We start from the raw sequence: 20,057 nt of genomic DNA on the forward strand, positions 1-20,057 counted from the left end.
TAGCTGTGTGTCATCGGCGTAGCAGTGGTACGTCAGGCCATGTCGTTGGATAAGTGTACCGAGTGGCAACATGTAGATTGCAAACAGCAGAGGGGATAGGATTGATCCTTGTGGCACTCCGAATTGTACAGGTGCAGGTTTGGACATTATAGGTCCTAGGGATACTCTCTGTGTTCTGTCAGTCAGGAATGATCTGAACCACTGGAGGACTGATCCACTGATGCCACAGTACTCCTGCAGTCTGTTAAGCAGGATTTCATGGTCAACTGTATCAAAAGCCACTGAGAGATCCAACAGGATTAGGATGGAGCATTCCCCTCTGTCCCTTGCCATGAGCAGGTCGTTGCAGACTTGGATGAGGGCTGTTTCACAGCTGTGGTGTTTCTTAAAGCCAGATTGTAGAGGGTCCAGGATGTTGTTTACTGACAGCCTGGTTTCAAGTTGCAGATAGACAGCCTTTTCAATAACTTTACCTAAGAAGGGGAGGTTGGAGACAGGTCTGTAGCTGCTCATTGCATCTGGATCCGTGGAAGGTTTTTTAAGAAGGGGCTTGATGATTCCTTCTTTTAAAGAGGTAGGAAACCTCCCTGCTTGCAGAGAGCAATTTACTATTTTGTGAAATGCTGGGCCAAGCAGGTCAGGACATTTCAGCATATGTTTAGTTGGTCCAGGGTCCAGGTCGCAGGTTGTCTGGCCGAGGCGGCGGAGGATGTCTGAGATCTCTTCCTCACTAATACTTTTGAAGTCAGTCCAGGGTGTTAGGTTGTTTTTGCAGCTATTTCCAGGAGTTGCATTATACTAGAAATGTTTCCAATATGAAGGCTGCCATCAGAGCCAGCATCAAGTCCAGACTCATGGGGTCCCTACACAAGTAGTGTGCACTGTAGTATTCTACACAGTGATTGCATCTACAGTGAGAGATCTATCAAGATGAACAAAGAAATGGAATGAACCTACCTGAAGTTGTCTGGGCCATAGACCCTAGTCCTTGGAAAATGCAGGTTGTTGCATGGGAGGAAATACCTTGGGCTCAATTCACTAAGATCAGGCTGGAGATATTAGGGCAAGAGAAAACTTACCGGTATCTCCACACAGGGAGAGGTATTTTCAGTGGTAATTCACTAAAGAAGCGTGCCTTATTAAGGTGCAGAGTTAAGTTTTCCCACTGAGAGTTATCTTATCATTTCTATCCTTAAAGGACCTCTTTTGCAAATGAGGAAAAAAATAAAAAGTGGTTTATGCATAAACTATTAAACAACCTTCTTAAATAGTGTAGTCACAGTAAAATAGTGTAAAAAGTTTTTTTTTTTTTTTTTTAAATGAATGGTTTCATCAAAGCAATATGTAATCCTCAGTGTTTGTAAACACTGACAGATGGACTGGGAGGCTAATCCATTTGTTAGGGGTGTTTTTTTTTTTTTTTTTTTTACTTTCATTTCACAAACGTAACTCCTGCCTACCTAGTTTTCAGTTGTGTAATCCACTGCTGGCAGGAATCACCTTTATAGCATAATGGCTGAGCTCCACTGAGCTCCTCCATATGTGTTTACATTGTTGCCTGGCAACAAGACTCCCAGTCTGTGCAGAGAGTCATTCTGTGCAGAGAGCCATCTGTTATCAGCTGCTGAGAGAATCAGACCGAATCGGAACCATCTACACCATTCGATTCTTTGTCCAATTTGATTCAATTCGATATGATTCATCGATTCGATCCAATCCAACCTGTCTAATTCATAATTCGATCAATTCGATTCAGATTGAATCGAATCATTAATTGGTCATGTCGGATTGAATCAAATAGAATTGAATCGAATCGGACAAAGAATCGTATGGTGTAGATGGGGCTGATTCTCCCAGCAGCTGATAACAGATGGCTCTCTGCACGGAATGAGGAGTCTTGTTGCCAGGCAACAATGTAAACACATAAGGAGCTCAGTGGAGCTAAGCCGTTATGCTATAATGGTGATTCCTGCCAGCAGTGGATTACACAACTGAAAACTCGGTAGGCAGGAGTTACGTTTGTAAAATGAAAGTAAAAAAACAAACACCCCTAACAAATGGATTAGCCTTCCAGTCAACACTGAGGATTACATGTTGCTTTGATGAAACCATTTAAAAAAAAACAAAAAACTTTTTACACTATTTTGGAAGGATGTTTAATAGTTTATGCATAAACCACTTTTTATTTTTTTCCTCATTCATGAAAGAGTTCCTTTAAGTTACCACATCTGTAATTGTTTCCACATGCGTGAGGGGAGGAACACAGGCAGGATGTAGCTCTACCCCTCCTGCTGCCTCATGTGTCAGGACAATTACAGCCTGCCTGTGGAGACGGCCAGGAGAGAGAGGCTGTGTGTCTGTGTGTGTGAATTTCTGTGTGTGTGTGTGTGTGTGCCTGAATCTTATTTCTGTGTATGTGTGAATTACTTATCTCACACATAACTCTTACATTTCTCTCTGTGAATTAAAAGCCTGTCTTTAACTTTAGAATTCTGTAGTTATTTTAAGGATTGAAATGTTGACTTTAGAGATCTGTCCTTAAAGGAGTTATCAGCCAAATTAGGTAAAATGAGCTTTACTCACCTGGGGCTCTCTCCAGCCCCTTGCAGTCGCCTGTCCCACGCCGACCGCTCTGCTCCCCGCCGCTGTCCCAGTCTCCGTTCACATTCTTCAGGCCGACCGCGGGATCGGCCTTTCACGGCCACGTGGGCCGCGGCGAACTGCGCAGGCGCAGTAGTTCTGCACCTGCGCAGTTTGCCGTGGCCCACGTGGCCGTGATTGACAGTGGCGCTTAGCACAGCCGCAGTAAGGCCGACCCCGCGGTCGGCCTGCAGAATGAGAATGGAGACCGTGACAGCGGCAGGGAGCAGAGCGGTCGGTGTGGGACAGTCGGCTGCAAGGGGCTGGAGAGAGCCCCAGGTGAGTAAAGCTCATTTTATCTAATTTGGCTGATAACTCCTTTAACTTAGACAGAAGAGTTAACTTTAATTTTGCCTGAGGTAAATTGTTTAGTGAATACTATATGCCTTATCACCATGGTGATAACTCTAGAAACAGCTCAGAAGAGTTATAAAAGACAGGAGATAAGCTTAGTGAATTGAGGCCTTTGTCACTTGTTTTTCTTGCATAAACATGGCGGCATACTTATGGGTTAGGCCACGCCCCCTGACCCCATAGGACAGATTTCTCTTTAAGGCCTGGTGCACACCAAAAACCGCTAGCAGATCCGCAAAATGCTAGCAGATTTTGAAACGCTTTTTCTTCTTTTTCTGTAGCGTTTCAGCTAGCATTTTGCGGTTTTGTGAAGCGTTTTTGGTGTAGTAGATTTCATGTATTGTTACAGTAAAGCTGTTACTGAACATCTACTGTAACAAAAAACGCCTGGCAAACCGCTCTGAGGTGCCGTTTTTCCTATACTTAACATTGAGGCAGAAACGCATCCGCAATCCAAAATCTGCAGCAGCCCGGGAGTATGCGTTTCTGCAAAACGCCTCCCGCTCTGGTGTGCACCAGCCCATTGAAATACATTACCCTAGCGGATCCGCACTCGTAAGCGGATCGCAAACCGCAGCAGAACCGCTCTGGTGTGCACTAGGCCTAAGACTGGAGAATCTCCTCCCTCCGCCATTCTTCTGTCCTCGATGGACAGGTTCTCTGAGTCTGTTTTTTTTTTTTTTTTTTTTTTGTTCACTCGTTGGAATGCTCTTACCTCCTTTTATTTTTTTTGAGGTTCTTTAAAGTAGCGGTTTTTCAGCCTCTTCCGCTCACTGCTTCGGCCAATTGCGCCTTTTAAATAAGGGTTCAAGCCGGGATACTGCTGCCCTGTATGCATAGTCACCGCATTTGGCAACAAGATCTCGCGAGATTCTAACGCGAGAATTTACCGGCGCTCCTATAGGCTAAAGGACTGCTGGGGGCTCGCCATCACCTAAGATGGCGCAGGAGGACTCGCTGTGGATCTCGCGAGGAGCGAGATTTTGGGTTATCTGCGCGGATTGAACGGCAGGACCTTTTTAAAACAGGAAGTAGGATGTGGGCAGCGCCAATACGGAGAGATAGCGTGGGTGGCAGCGTCCTGCAGCCGGTACCCTGCTTTTTCTACTTTTTCCTCATGATTTAAAGGTTTCTGATGCAGACAGGTACCTTCCTGGTCTCCTATTCCTCATCGGATACAGGTATGATGAACACCATTGTTTATTTCCATGTTTTGGTCAAAGGACAGAAGACTGCTTAGCAGTTACGGACAAGGAAAAATGTTTTTTTGAGGTGACATGGATGATTCAATGCCATGAACTTCTGCTGGGGTATCCAGGTAACAGGATACTAAATGTATCCTTGTCACCGGTGTGGGCACAGGGGGTGTTTTCCTTATTATTGGCTTTATTGCACCTAGTTGCTCGGGAAGTATCCTAAAAAGAGTGCTTTCTCTCTATTTATTTTTTACGGATTTTTTTTTCAGTGTAAACACCATATTTTGTTTTTTGTTTTCACAGTCCATATGAGGGGGAAGAAGGACTTATGGTCGCTAAAGGCATACAGTCCTTACCTAAAAGAAACTTACCTTGTTCCCAATCTCGAGATAATTATGAAGACTTTCTTCAATTCAACAGATCAATTTCTCCTAGAAGAAATTCTCCTTATATGGACTATTATCAAGGGAGGAATTCTACTAGGAACTATGATCACAGAGGAAGCCCTACTAGGAGGCGTTCACCAGAACAACGTTCAGGAAGAAGCCGTTATAATTCATACAGAGAGAGATCTCCCAGGAGATATGACTATGATCATAATTATAGACGTTCTCCGAGACGTCCTTCCTCATATGACAAATATGACTCTGATCGTTTATCTCCTATGAGATATTATTATGCAAATCATTCCCCTAGAAGACATGGAAGGGCAAGGTTCCAATCCTCTGACTCAGAGGAAGTGACTCGTCATAAGAAACCAGAACCAAATTTATGCTGGTCCTGGGCTCAACCGTCTTTACCAAAAAAGAAAGTATGTGAATCATGCTTTACAGAACTAGCTAGAGACAAAGAAGCAGATTATGAACAAGTGTTGTCTTGCATACAGCAAGCTGTGCAGGACACTTTCCAGAAAATGTCAGCTACACAATCAATTGCCCCTACAACAGCACCAGTCCAAACAGAGGAATCAGTTTCTCACGGGGAGCTTCCACCTGTTGGATTTGATTTTGCATTGGTGCCAGCATTTGTAGTGGCAATTAAAGCAGCAATCGAGTGGCAGGAAGAAGACGAATCACAGCAGGAACCGGATAAGTACTATCCACACATGCAGTCTAAACCAAAATCTTTTCCGTTTATGAAAGTAATAAGAGTTATTATGCTAAAAGAATGGTCTAAACAAGATCAGAAACCTTCATTATCAAATAGATTTTCTAAGATATATCCATTAGATAATGATGAATCAAAATTAATTGAAGCTGCTCCTGTTGTTGATGCATTTGAGACTTGCAAAACATGTAACCTTGCCAATGGATAACGCGGTATTATTCAAAGATCCTTTAGATATAAAAAGTGACACGGACACTAGGAAGGCCTTTTTGGCTGCTGGGGCCGCCTGTAAACCGGCCATAGCCTTAACTTCCTTAGCAAAGGCCATAAAAGTATGGGTGGAAAATGTAGAAATCATGTTAAACTCAGACACGGATAAGCATGTGATAGTTAAAGCTCTAGGTGAATTAAAACTTACAGGGAATTTTGTTGGTTAAGCTGCAATAGACACAATAAGATCTTCCACAAGGTCAATGTTACATAGTGCGACTGCAAAACGAGCACTCTGGCTAAAGCAGTAGGATCAGCCATACTATGCCAGGGAAAAAAACACATATATAAGTAGATAAATACTTGATCTACTTACATAACACATGTATTATACTGTCCACCTTTTGATTTCAGTGAATTTTATATAGTAAATGACGAGAATTCTGTTAGTGGTGGGGACCATGTCTTTTGCCCACAATTAAGGCTGACTCGTGATTACATTTCTGCCCTTTACTTTTTTTCTTGTCTCCTCCAATCGCTGAGTCGCCTCAGCCTTGCTTGTAAACACAAGTGAGTAGGGGATTAGGTTTCAGATAATCTGCTGGCAGGGAAATAAAGGAAAGAGGATGAATACATTATAGATAAAAAGAACCCCCAGCATGCAGTTCTTTGGCACCGACTACTAAAGGGCCAGTGCTCCTTAAGTATGTGATAACTCCAAATCATAACAGCAGAAAAAGTTTTAAATGCAGGATTAGCATCTTTATCACTTAATACACTCAGACCAGTTGCTGTTGAAATTTGATTTTTATGGTGATGATACCGCTTTAAAGCCATGGTCTGCAGACAAGCGTCAAGACATAACTGGTGTAAAATTCCTTACGATGGAGTTCATCTCTTCGGCCCAGTTATGGACAAGGCTATTTCCGTGGTCACAGGGGGAAAGACAGGTTTAATACCACAAGACAGGAAACCAAAAGATTATAGGCAACAAGGCTCAAAAAGTTTCTTTTTGTATAGGTTTGAATGGTCGTACAGACCAGGAAAACCATTTAATAAGAACTGGAGAGGTACTCAATCATCATTTCTCAAATAATAAAAATAGAGCAACTTCTTCACAGCAAAATAAGAAGTCCTTTTGAGGGTGTGTCCACTCAAGAAATTCCGGTAGGGGCAAGACTTCGTCTCCACTGGAGATCTTGGGTGGAAACCATAGATGATCCCTGGGTCTTAAAAACTCTGAAGAGGTCACATGTGGAAATTCAGAAAGATACCTCCTATAAGTCGGTTCATGTTAACAAAGAGTCTAGAAAACAAACTGAAACGTCAGCTCTTAATGGATTATATTCAATCATTGGAGATGGCGAAAGCAATAATACCGGTCCCAGCGAAAGAAAGATTCAATGGCATTTATTTGCCGCTATTCTTAGTGCCAAAATCAACAGACAATTGGAGACCTGTTCTAGATCTAAAGTACCTGAATTGTCATATAAAAGTAAGCCATTTCAAAATGGAGTCTTTACAATCAACTCTCATGATTCAAGTGAACGATTGGATGACATCCATAGATCTAGCAGATGCATATCTTCACACCCCTATCAATCAAAGGAATCAAAAATGTATTCGATTCGCAATTCAGGGAAAGCATTATCAATTCCAAGCACTACAATTTCTACAGCTCCAAGATGCTTCACCAAAATACTACTACCAGTCCTAGCATTTCTCAGAACACAAGAATTGAGAATATTTCACTACTTAGACGATATACTTCTGCTCAATCAAGACATTCTTCTAAGTCACCAACAGAGATTACTATCGACACTAACAGACTTGGGCTGGTTAGTGAACCGAAAGAAAAGCCAACTCATTCCATCACAGGACATGGTATTTCTGGGAGCCAGATTCAAAACGACAAAGAACAAGATTCTTTTACCCCATCAGAAAATATGTGCAATCCAGGAAAGAGTGTGGCAGGTCCTTCAGACTCGTCAGTCATCTGCGAGACAGTATGTGAGCCTTTTAGGTACGTTATCCTCTACAATTCCGATGGTGAAATGGGCCCATTGGCATCTGATGGTACTGCAGAACTTCTTTCTAAGTAAGTGGAACAGGAGGAACCTACATCAGACATTACTTCTCCCAAAGGAAGGGAAGTTTTCTTTGAGATGGTGGACCTGCAAGAAACATCTTTTGAACTGTCATCAGATCCAGCCTTCGACTCCAATACTAATTACGTCAGACGCAAGCATGCCAGGTTGGGGAGCTCACTGCAACAACATCTTCATGCAAGGGAAGTGGTTTCCCCAACAAAGTTATGTTCCATCCAATATTCTGAAGCTGAGGGCGGCTTTTATGGCATTGAAGTCCTTTCACTTCCTGATCCACAAAGAAAGCGTTTTATTGAGGATAGAAAATATAGTGGCAGTAACCTACATAAGATGTCAAGGAGGGACTTGGAGCCTAGCTCTCTTGTGGGAGACAAGTCAAATAATGAATTGGGCTCAAAAGAATGTGGCCAACCTTTCAGCAACTTACCTACCGGGAAGCGGAAAAATAGAGGCGCCAGGCTATGTACCGGACCGCATTGGTGATATGCTCCTATTTATTGCCTGAGGAAGTGGGATATACTGTAAGAGAACACTCGGAAAACACCGCTCGCTCAGGCCGGACAGTGCTGGAGCCGGGATGGCCAAATCCTTGAAACTGTAGTAAGAGAAAAAGGGGATCCGCACGTTGTCCTAAAGAAGTCCTTTATTATGGACGTATCCAAAAATCAGCAAACACAGTCACACATCTCCAGCTGACATGTTTCAGACCAGATGGTCCTTAATCATAGCTATGTACCGGACCGCATTGGTGATATGCTCCTATTTATTGCCTGAGGAAGTGGGATATACCCGCGAAACGCGTTGCACCTTATTCGGAGTATGTAAATAAAATGATTTTTGCTTAAAACAGCAATTTTTGTGTCTGTTTTGGAGGGGTAAGTCCACCGCTACCTACTTCATTTTAACCATTTTAAAGAAATATTGTTTTTACCCTGTTGGCTCCTCTGTACTACTTTTGCAGTTGTTTCCACCCCTGGTAGAGGGAATTCTTCTTTTTTCCCGATCTACAGAGAGTGACTTCTTAATCCTGAGTGGGGACAGGTCTAATCTCCTCACCTGCCTTCATAGTGGTTACCTGGACGGTAACCCTTGTTTGTGAGTATAACCTACCTATACTTACCTTCCATACCCAATTTACAGTACATACTACACTATACTGGGCTCTCGGCGTCTTCCCTTATATTCCAGCTCATAGATCACACTGCACTGTGAGCTCCTCCCATAGAGGTTATTAGCTTGATTAAGTTAATTCAACGTTTTTTTGTTTTTGGCATTGTTTGGACTAAGGTTTATACATAATAAATAGGAGTGTCTGCAGTAAACTGGGAAAAACAAAGATCTGTGTATCCCTTTTAGATTTACATGCACTCTACCTATATAAATGAAATGCTGTGGAAAGCTTAAGGAGTTAAGCTGGTAATACAACACATTTACTTAAAGGAAACCTGAGATGGGCAAATTAAAAGATTTTATACTTACCTGGGGCTTCCTCCCTCCGTTCCTCTGGTATCCCTCCGTTCACCTGGTATCAGTCCCAGTAACTGGCTCAGCTGCACCAGTCGGGCTCTTCTGCGCATGTGTGGAGGGGGTGTGCATGCACAGAAGAGCCCGACTAGTGCGGCAGAGCCAGTTACTGGGACTGATACCACGCAAACGGAGGGACTCATCTGCGCTCATGGGGCTGGAGGAAGCCCTGGATAAATATAAAATCTTTTAGTGTCTCAGGTACACTTTAACACAATCAGAACAATTCTACTGCAATTGTTTATACACTAGATGTATTATTGTGTACTGACATAACTAGATCTACTTTTTGGGGGGTGTCAAGTCTACAAAAATGTTTTGCAAACTAAAATACAAAAGTATTAGATGCCAGGTATGTTCTAAAGCATTTCTGGAAACCAGACATCACTACTTATGGTGTAGGTGCTCAAATATACAGTATATATGTAGTCTGTTCACTGCTCCATTCTTTTGGTTCGTTTTTAGTTACTTTACTTTGCTCTTTCTGTGGGTTAGTTTGTCATCTCCTAGAACAAGAGAGGCAACAACACAATCAACTGAAACACACATGGCAAAAGGCAAATGATCAGTTCCTGGAGTCTCAGCGTTTAATGATGCAAGACATGAAACGTATGGAGTCTGTGTTGACTACAGAGCAGCTCCGGCAAGTAGAAGAAAGGAAAAAGAAGGACTTGGTATGTATCCATAAAGTTAAAGGCCTATTCACACACGCATTGTACAAAATGCCTTATAAAGCACAACCAACTGTCCTTTCTTTAAAGAAAGTGGATCAGTAAAAATGGATTTTGCCAAAAGTTTATTAGTGGTGATTATTTGTATGTACTTCAGTTATGTGCACTTGTATACCATGATCAGAGAAATTACCCAGTCTCTCTGTTACAACATACTCTTCAAGACAATGTTGCCGGTGCCAATCTTTCATGCAGCTACACTACTCCAGAGTTACTAATGCAATATCCAGAACATCAGTGTGCCAGAGATGAGCCATCTTCTGAAGGGCTTGTCCTGTAACATGTAGTGTGCTGTTCACATGCTAGTGCTGTTCCTCCTTCTGTCCTGTTGAACTTTTATACCATGATAAACTCTATTTCATGCTCTGCTAAACTGCATCTCACTGATCTGCAAGTTATCCAGAAAGGGTGTTAGTGTAACAGATGGGAATATCTTGCTTGATTCTTCTTGACTTTTATGTGTTCTATGCACTAGATCTAGGCTGTCTTATTTTCGTGTTTCCTTTATTTTTTGAGAAGTGTAGTAATTCAGGCATACTACACATTCTTCCTATCAGGGAGGCAATGACGCACCACTGGGTCACACAAATCCATTTCTTTACATTATAAATCTGGAAGCAGGGGCATAGCCTTGACTTTCTGATATGCTACATAGTTCTGTTTTCATAAAATAAAAAAAAAAATTTGTAAGACTCAGTAGAGATACGCTTATGTTAAACTGCAGGGCCGGACAGAAAACCAGGTGGCAAATGGCACAACCAGTAATGAAGCCATGTATGGTGCTGCAAAGAACTTCCTTATTGCCAGTGAAACTGCATGTTTATACTTACTTTAAAAAATTGATGGCGTAACTGCATACTGTCCATTCCTATTGACTGCTATTGCGTCCGTTGGCATCCGGCATCCAGTACATCTTGTTTCAGGTCCGAAAAAATGCTTCAGGTCTGGGCCTTAAGATACCTTGGTGCAAAACCAATTTAAAAACTGGGGAGTAGGCATGTGTAGTGGGCTCTCCCCATGCCCACCGCTTCCTCCGTTAACGCGTACCATTCCCCTGGACTTAATTCTTGGTCGGTGTGGTCGTGGCTGACTGCGCAGGCGCTGCCCTGGGACATGTGTGTCCTTGATTGTGCCCGAGGCTGGCAGCGCTCTGCGCTTGTGCACTAAGTTCTATTTTTGGGACAAATTAAATAGAATTGAAATGTGTGAAAGGTTCTATGCTAGAACATTGAATCGTTTTTTATGACTGTTTATCAGACTATGTACAGTCTGGCCCTAACTTCACTTCAATGCATTATAACTAAGGACGTTCGTGCCTAGCTGTGGAAAAAAAAATCATTTTGGAGCTTTATAAATGGACATCATGTTTAAGGGCCCTTTTCCACTACCCTGCATTTTGCGATCTGATTCTGATCGCTACCCTATTACAAAATGCAGGGTACAGTAAAACTAATGGAAACGGCACCATCCATTTGCATTAATGGGATCTGATTGCGTTGTGATTTTGTTCGGAAAGGCAATTGTCGTCCTGCCACGTTTTGGATGCCGTTAAGCTCCTATACTGAGTGTAGTTGCTCAATCACATTAGTGTAAATTAGTTTGAAATGCGATGGCATCGCAGCATGATTGTAATTGTTTCATAGGGGAAAAGAGCCCTTACATCTTAGACTTTTTGCTTAAAGGACACAGGAAGGGAGAAAAATATGAAGGCTGCAAGTGATTGAAACTTTTAGCAAGCTGAAAGGAGGCTAAATGAAATGTTTAAAGTAATTCAGTTTACCTTAAATACTGCAAAGGACAACTGTAACATAAGGAATCTGTAGGCTGCCATATTTATTTCCTTTTAAAACAATACAAGTTGCCTGTTTCTGAATAACACAGGAAACAAGCACGCAGCTAATCTTGTCAGATCTGACAATAATGTCAGAAACCCCTTATTTGCTGCATGCTTTTTTAGGCTTTATGGCTAAAAGTATTAGAGACAGAGGATCAGCAGGACAGCCAGGCAGCTGGTATTGCTTAAAAGGAACTGAATATGGCAGCCTCCATATCCCTCTCGCTTCTATTGCCCTTTAACAAACAGGAAATTTTATAAATTATAATCTGTGTTTTATCCATTTTAAAATGTATGTTATGTCGTCTTAACCATACAGCCAGAAGCTGGCATTTCTGAAGCTTGTCATGCTGTGTGATTCCATGAAACACAGTACTCAGTACAGTCTGAGAACTGTTGGGTAATTCAGAAGTTTTCTCTATATCGCTTTATCTAGGACGAAGATGAGCAAATAAGCCGAAGCAGAGCAGAGGGGAAACAGAAAGAGGAAGAGGAGGAATCCAATAAATATGTTGCACTTACTCATGATGAATCTTTTCCAAATCTCTACAGCCAAGAGGTTCTCAATCTTTCATATCCATTATTTTTAATAACTTAGTTTTATCTATTATATTATATAAAATAAATGCTGTATTTGCTTTGCTCTTGAGAAAAAAATGGCTAATCTATACAGTATATGATTTTGCTATTCATAATATAGTGTAATTTGTTTGGTGTACTTAATATCCATTCCTTGTTTACCCAGAATAGCTTACACTAGCAGGGTTATGTTAAACCTTTTAGAGACCGAGTGCCCCACAAAAATGACTTATCACAAGCAGAGCAATTTAACCTCAATATTATGCCCAGTATAGGTAGCCAGATGACACCACCACCCGGCCAGTATAGGCAGCTAAATGACCCACCCCTCCTTGTCTCTCCCCTGCCCCCTTCCCTCACAGCCCCAGTATAGGCAGCTAAAGATTCTTCCTAGTATAAGTAGTCGGGCCCCAGTAGGTTGCCAGATTACACCATTGCTCTCCCTAACAACCCATCTAGATGTCTTCGCCAGTTGTAGGTAGCCAGATGACTCTTCCAGTATAGGTAGTCAGATGGATGACCCCCCCCCCCCCTCTCAGTATAGAGGTAGCCAGGTGAAACAACCCCCCCCCCCCCCCCTTTAAATTAGGGATAGTCAGATATCCATATATGGGTAGATTACAGGGCACTATATTTTATCTGTCAGGACCCATTTCAACTAGGGCTGATTGTGCCAGGTTTCACACACACGAATATGGGTCTGCAAGGTAAGCCTATTTAAATTAATAGGCTGCTTCCGAATTTGTGTGTGTGAAGAAATTCTGAAGCACTGCATCAGTATTCTGGACAACGCATCTGAATCCCCATGGAAACGGATTTAGATGCGTAATCGTGGTGCACAAGTGCTGGCGTCCATCTCGGAGACAGCACTGGTGGAAACTGCCTTCAGTATAGCGCTGAAGGCACTCTGCTGTTCTGTGTGAATGTCTCCAGCAGGTAGAGCACCAATCGAATATGAATTTTTATATACATTTCAAATTTTCTTTAGTTGAATGTAATAATGGTATTAAAGACTCTTCCACTGCATTCATTACAAATGCTGTGAGTGAATTCAAAGTACCACGTACCTTTTATATGATGAACATGAGACCAATCACTGTAGTGCTGATAATATTCCTTTCTCAAGGTCTTATGTTTAATGCTGGGAATACACAATGGCCCATGTGCAATTCACGTTTTCTCCTGGGTGGTATTTTCAGACTTGCTAATAAAATGCCCTTTTAACCACCAGCAAGCAAAAAAAAATACTCAATTTTGAATTTTGATAGTACTTTCTCACCAATGTTTAGGAACGTTTTTCAATTGTTAAGTGCTTTAAAAGTTTTTTTAAAAAAAAATAGGACATTTATCTCCTAGGAGGTAACTCAGGAGAAAATGAATTGCATATGGGCCAATGAGTTTTTTTGGCAGATAGCTCGATAGATAATTTCCCACAGGTCCGATCTGATTTTGATTGTTTTTCTGATCACTTCTATACAAATTGATCAGAAAAACGATCAAAAATCACATTGTACCTGTTGGAAATTATCGAGCCATCTACATGCCAACAAAACTTGTGTATTTCCAGCATAACACATACTTTGCACTCAATGGTTCTTATTCATTTCGCTTTTTTTCCCTAAGTATTCTCTTGAGAGATACTTTTTCACCTTGTGTTTAAAATAACGCCTCAGCACTCTGCAAATGAAAAAGTACCAAAAAGCAGGTGTAAAATCCTGCCAAAATTACTTAGAACACTTTCTTGATTGCTGGTGGCATTTTATTGGCAAGGTGTGACAATATCAACTAGGAGAAAACTGAGGAGAAAAAGTTGACTGCATATGGGCCATTGCATCACAAATGTGGACTTTTATAAGAAAATAGGTTTTTTTTTGTTTTTTTTTCTAAGCTTACCTTCTGAGCAATGTGATGTAAATTAAAAATTATTTGTATAACTCTTATGATCTGTATATATATTTTTTTTACTTTTTGTCAGACAAATGGTCATGTCACAGATCGTCAGTTTTTATATTACTTTTTTTCAGGGCATCATAAATAGTTCTCATGGCTCCATCCATTCCTTAGATGCAGATATGGCTTTGCATGATGGCGAGTATAAGCAAGAGGACTTATTTAAAGATGGACTTCGAAGAGCACAGTCCACAGATAGTCTAGGCACATCTGGGCCACTGCAGGCAAAAACTTTAGGCTATAATAACAAAGCGAAATCAGCTGGCAACCTTGACGAGTCTGACTTTGGGCCCCTTGTAGGAGCAGATACTGTTTCCGAGAATTTTGACACTTCTTCCCTTGGGTCTTTGCACATGCCAAGTGGATTTATGCTTACCAAAGATCAGGAAAAAGCAATCAAAGCCATGACTCCAGAGCAAGAGGAAACTGCCTCACTACTTTCCAGTGTCACACAGGTCATGGAGAATGCATATGTTCCTCCCTCTGGTTACCGTCTGGTGAGCGAGACAGAGTGGAATTTACTACAGAAAGAGGTAAGCTGTTGAATGTGCAAGCCACCACCGTCCAATACTTTCTTCGAGATGAGCATGTGATCATGCAGCTCAGCCAAGTTCACATGTGGGGATGGAGAAGGGCTTGGGACTTTTTTATTCAGTTAGTTTTTTGGCGTGGGGGGGGGGGGGGGTGAGAAGGGGAAAGGAAATGGGCATTGCCAATGATTCATACTTTATTGCTACAATGAGTTTTTTGTAAGCCTGTATAATGTCTTTTCCCTGCTTTGGGGATAGTGTTTTGTTTTTTGAGGACTGAAAACCTAATAAAAATTGGTTAAAAAAATAAATAAATAAAAGTGAGTGCAGATGAGCAATGTTCTCCCCAGAATTTTTTTTCCAACAGAGTGTGATGAAAAAGTAGCCTGGGTGGGGCGGGACAAAAGGAAAGCTGGATCAGTGCTTCTCTATGCAACTCTTCTTACAGCATAGGAGGCGGATGAGCAGGTGAGCCGATGATTGCCGGGTGGTCGCCAAAATAAGCCAGGTGGAGCACCCAGCTAAAAGAGCCTGGGGAGAACACTGATGAGGGAAATGTTTTTCACTTGCATTGCCTAGGTGAAAAGTTTGTCTTTCAGTCTCTAACTTATTTTAAAAAAAAAAAAAAATTAATAGGAAGTTATATAAAGGGGCATTTCTCTTCCCACGCATTTTAACCCCTTATCCAAGTCTGGTGTTGCCCTGTACAGGTTAGCCCATGTGTGTGTGTGTGTGGGGCTCCATCACCTGAGCAAAACCAGCTCACGTCATTCTTGGCATTGGGCACTCTGCAAGATGTGGGCAAAAATTGATTGAAAAAATGTTCTTCACAGCTGTACAATTGTGCATATGTGGAAAATGTATTGGTTAGCTGTTTTACCTTGACATATTTTCTATCTCTATTTTAATACTATATATATATATATATATATATATAAATATATATATATATATATATATATATATATATATATATATATATATATATATATATATATATATATATATATATATATAATATTTTGTTTCCACTGTGCACAATTTATGTTGCTCAGGTTCTAGAAAAGTGTTGACATTTTTATTTGCCACCATGTTGTTCTGCAGGTGCACACAGCTGGTAATAAGCTGGGAAGACGCTGCGATATGTGTTCAAACTATGAGAAACAATTGCAGGGGATCCAGACACAGGAGGCTGAAACCAGAGATCAAGTGAGTTCTTGGCTTGTCTATGGTAACTACAGAAGTTATAGTAAACTCTATAGTAAACCTCTGGATATAGTAAACTCAGTCCTCAGGTCTCAGCAAATGCATCTGTATAAATATACAATATATGACCAATTCTGATATAGAAAACTTCTGAAATAGTAAACTACTTTCCCTGGTCCCTTGGAGTTTACTATAAAGTGATTCTACTGTATTATCCTGGCTTAAAAGGTATCAAAATAAGGCCCTGATAAATAATGCAGGTTGTCTGCATTATTGATTTGACCCCTTTAAGATGCAGGCATGTCAATACCAGCGCGTACAGTATAGGCTGTTACCCTGTGCCTATACTGATATAGTAAATTAGTCTCTATGTTAGAATAATTTCAAAGCCCATTATTCAAGCAGAGTTGTTAATTGACTTTTTCCACTCATCACCTCACAACTGAAGTGCTGATAGCATCTACAGAGTACAACTACTAGAGATGGTCAATGAGATTCTGATAATTCCAGCTTTCTTGCAAATCCAGTGCAGATCATTTGTAGCTTGGAATTGGGACAATCAAATGCAGAGGGTGTATCTACAGTGGTACAGGTATGGCATGCACCATGGGCGCATGGTGTTATGGACCTGGTGTTCTCTATATGGATTAGAGTTTTTATCTGGGGACATTTTGCTGCCTGGTTACATCTTTTGGAGGGACAAGCTGCCTAACTGTTGTTTGGGAGATATGTATAGGCTGACCTATTACAATACTCCATTCTTACAGGTCATGCTTCACCTCAGCTTAGACAAGTAAACCAAGGCTAAGTATTTGGAGGTGCATCCGCTTCCCTGTGGGTGGTTTCAGTGTTTGCCATAAGCGCTGTTTTCTCTAGATACGCTTCTGATCAAATTCTCTCCCTCTTGATTTTGATTGGCCTAATTCCATTTTGCATGCAAGCCAGATTTAATAGCCTCTCATGGAGCATCTCTTGCTGATAACTCATCAATATAATTCATAAATTGATAAAATTATAAAGCCAAGGTAAAATAAATTAAAATATCTGACTTTGTGGTTTACTGACAGGTTTTTGAAATTCCTATTCACTGTAATGGTCTTTCTCTCAGGTTAAAAAGCTACAGGTAATGCTAAGGCAAGCAAATGACCAGTTGGAAAAAAGCTTGAAAGATAAGCAAGATCTGGAGAATTATTTAAAACAACATGCAGAGGACACGATTAAACAGGTACTAGTCAATGTATATCCAATCTTATCAATTTGCTAATCGCTACTGTACAATCCACCTATCCTAAACTCAGCCATACTGTGTTAATTTTTGTTTTTTAAAAATCAGGTAAACTATTAAAGTATTCCGGTTATAGATTACCGCTGTGCTCCACTAGATAGTCAGTAAGGCCTGAGACCTGCTGGGAGTGATTTTGCAGTGCTTGCTGTCTGCTGGCAATCAGCAGAGCGATACGCCAGTGAGGTGGTTCCATTCGCAATGCTGCGATTGTGCATTAGTGGCTGAAGAACCAAATCAAAATCTCTCTGGGAATCGCGGTTAAATCACAGGCGCTTTGTGATTTCCCACAAAGCTCTTGTAGTGGGTTCCTAACCTAAAGGTGACCATACACTCATGGATTTTCCCATTCCCTGCAGATTCGATTAATTTGCTAAGAATTGATTCATCCGAATTTCAGACCGATTTTTGAACAAAAAAACCCCCCACATATATCCAGGCACATCGCCTCTAGTTAGGACATTATGCAAGTTATTAAGGAAAGGGAGGTGCTGAAGGGGGTGTGGCCAGAAAACAGCAAAAATCAATTAATGTTCAAACAAATGCATTCACAGATTCGCTCATCCAGGCACCACTGTTATCCCTACAGCCAAGTTAAAAGCCGGGGTCTTAGTTCACAGAAGAATGCATTCTTATGCTTAGTCACCTACAATGCGCAGAAGTAAACAGGTAAACATAGGTGTCCTAACTCTGGCCCTGTAATATGCATAGTGCAGACATGCAAACATTCATTGCATCAAACCTATCTAGGGATTGGGAGCACACATCCTGACGTCCTCTCCTGGGACAGATAGCGCATCTTACCAATCGCACAAGGGAGCTAACGTAATGTATCCATGCGCACCATGCACATACACCAGCATAAGCTGTGTGCATGCTGACAAAAAAAAAACACATACAGGGGAAGGAGGGAGTGCACTGAATTAAAACCCTTGCCACAGGGGTCCGTAACAAGAAAAAAACACATATATCCAGGCACATCGCTTCTAGTTAGGACATTATATAAGTTATTAAGGAAAGGGAGGTGCTAAAGGAGGTGTGGCCAGAAAGCAGCAAAAATCATTTAACCCTTCGCACTCTCACATGCAAATGTTCAAACAAATGCATTCACAGATTCACTCAGTTAGGACACCTATGTTTACTTGGGTACTTCTGCGCAGTATAGGTGACTAAGCATAAGAATGCATTCTTCTGTGAACTAAAACCCCAGCTTTTAACTTAGCTGCAGGGATAGCAGTGGTGCCTGGATGAGTGAATCTGTGAATGCATTTGTTTGAACATTTGCATGCGAGAGTGTGAAGGGTTAATTGATTTGTTATATTTGATTTTTGAACAAAAATCAATCAAAAGTATAGATCGGACATGACAGAAAATGTAGGTCAATCAGGGACGGGGTGAGAGCATTGGTAGATCAATGGTCCATAGTCTTGCACTGCATCGAACAGTGCAGCGCTGCGGTTCAATCGATTTTCAATATATTCCCTGTGGGAATCTATTAGAAATCGATGTGCAGTGTGTGGTAGGAATCACATCCTTCTGAATTATTTTCAGAACGGAATGAATAGTTTTGGAACGTTGGGTGGAAATCTAAGTATATTGCCAATTAATATACTTAGTATTTTACCAATTACTATTCATTTAATAATCTATTAAGAAGGTCTTGGCATTTACTAGATTTTAAGTTAACCACTTAAGTACAAGCGGTCTCTGCCCCCTTAAGGACCAGAGACCGCTGGTACAAGAAACAACGAATACCAAAGTATAGCCGCACATACCCGCCGCAATCGCCGTCCATGCTGCATGCTGGGAACCTGGGTCTCTGACGGCAGAGTTCCTGTGAGCCAGTCAGGAGCCGCTTTCATTGGCTCCTGACCCTGCCTATCAATGTAAGCCAATGGGAGCTGCTTACATTGATAGACAGGGTCAGGAGCCAATAAAATCTTCTCCTGAACCACTCACAGGGCTCTGCCATTATAGAGATGGCAAAGCAAGTGAGCTGCAGCGGGGAGACAGCGGCATTGGTGTATTGAAATCCACACCCTGGCAGCCAGGTAGCCATCAAAACAGGGCGTAGATTTTAATTTGCACGGTCCTTAAGTAGTTAATATTGCGGATTCACACTCCTAGTAGTTACGTAATGTGCATGCACAAGGCGATCAAGAACACACCAATCTTTAATCATTGCTAGGAGTTGCTCTGCAAGTCTGATATAAGTAATCAATAGAAGACCGCATTCTACACAGGCTTAAAACTTGCGTTTGTGGTATTATTGAGCAACCAAACTCACTACGTTACGGGTGCACAGACGAAGTAAGTTGTTTCGAAACTAGGCGACCCACAGCAGTAAGGATATGTTGCGCGGGTGTGTAAGGATTATTCGGGGCTCTGGCAGTTGCTGGATCCTGAATTAAATCTCCCTCTAAGTTGCGACAACTCGTATGGGGAATAGTATTTAATGCCGCTGGGGAGTTTTGCGGCAGCAGGAAGAGCTGTCATTCGGCTTGCCCTGCACCCAACTCACCGGCGACCGAGATATACGTATGCTGCACAGACCCATCTGGAATAAGCCCTGAGACTCAGGTTTCTTGCAAGAGTCCTGGAACTTACACCTCACACATGAACTTGCAGATTGGAGGACAGGAATTAACACCTTTCTGGAATGTAGTCCTAGCCTGGAGGACAATACCGTACATTATAGCTAATGCAGGTTAGAGAAACTAATGTAAAGAATAGAAGAGGCCATTAACTGCGCAGAAGTAGAATGCAGTTCAGAAATTCAAAACCTGTCACTGAAGTGAAGGAAGGA

The 20,057-nt window shown here is 41.6% G+C and overlaps 1 protein-coding gene across 2 annotated transcripts in view; it reads left to right on the forward strand.

Moving 5' to 3' along the window:
• The window catches only part of RABEP1 (rabaptin, RAB GTPase binding effector protein 1), a 99,069-nt gene that overhangs the window by 63,110 nt on the left and 15,902 nt on the right, over window positions 1-20,057 (forward strand). For both annotated transcript variants that reach the window (XM_068268491.1, XM_068268492.1), the window contains exons 7-11: window positions 9,635-9,813; window positions 12,141-12,263; window positions 14,308-14,766; window positions 15,868-15,972; window positions 17,078-17,194. In XM_068268491.1, coding sequence (XP_068124592.1) covers window positions 9,635-9,813; window positions 12,141-12,263; window positions 14,308-14,766; window positions 15,868-15,972; window positions 17,078-17,194 — 983 coding nt within the window. The remainder of the gene's footprint in view (window positions 1-9,634; window positions 9,814-12,140; window positions 12,264-14,307; window positions 14,767-15,867; window positions 15,973-17,077; window positions 17,195-20,057) is intronic.

The sequence above is a fragment of the Hyperolius riggenbachi genome, chromosome 2 (genome assembly GCF_040937935.1).
Source record: "Hyperolius riggenbachi isolate aHypRig1 chromosome 2, aHypRig1.pri, whole genome shotgun sequence".
Classification (NCBI taxonomy): Eukaryota; Metazoa; Chordata; class Amphibia; order Anura; family Hyperoliidae; genus Hyperolius; species Hyperolius riggenbachi.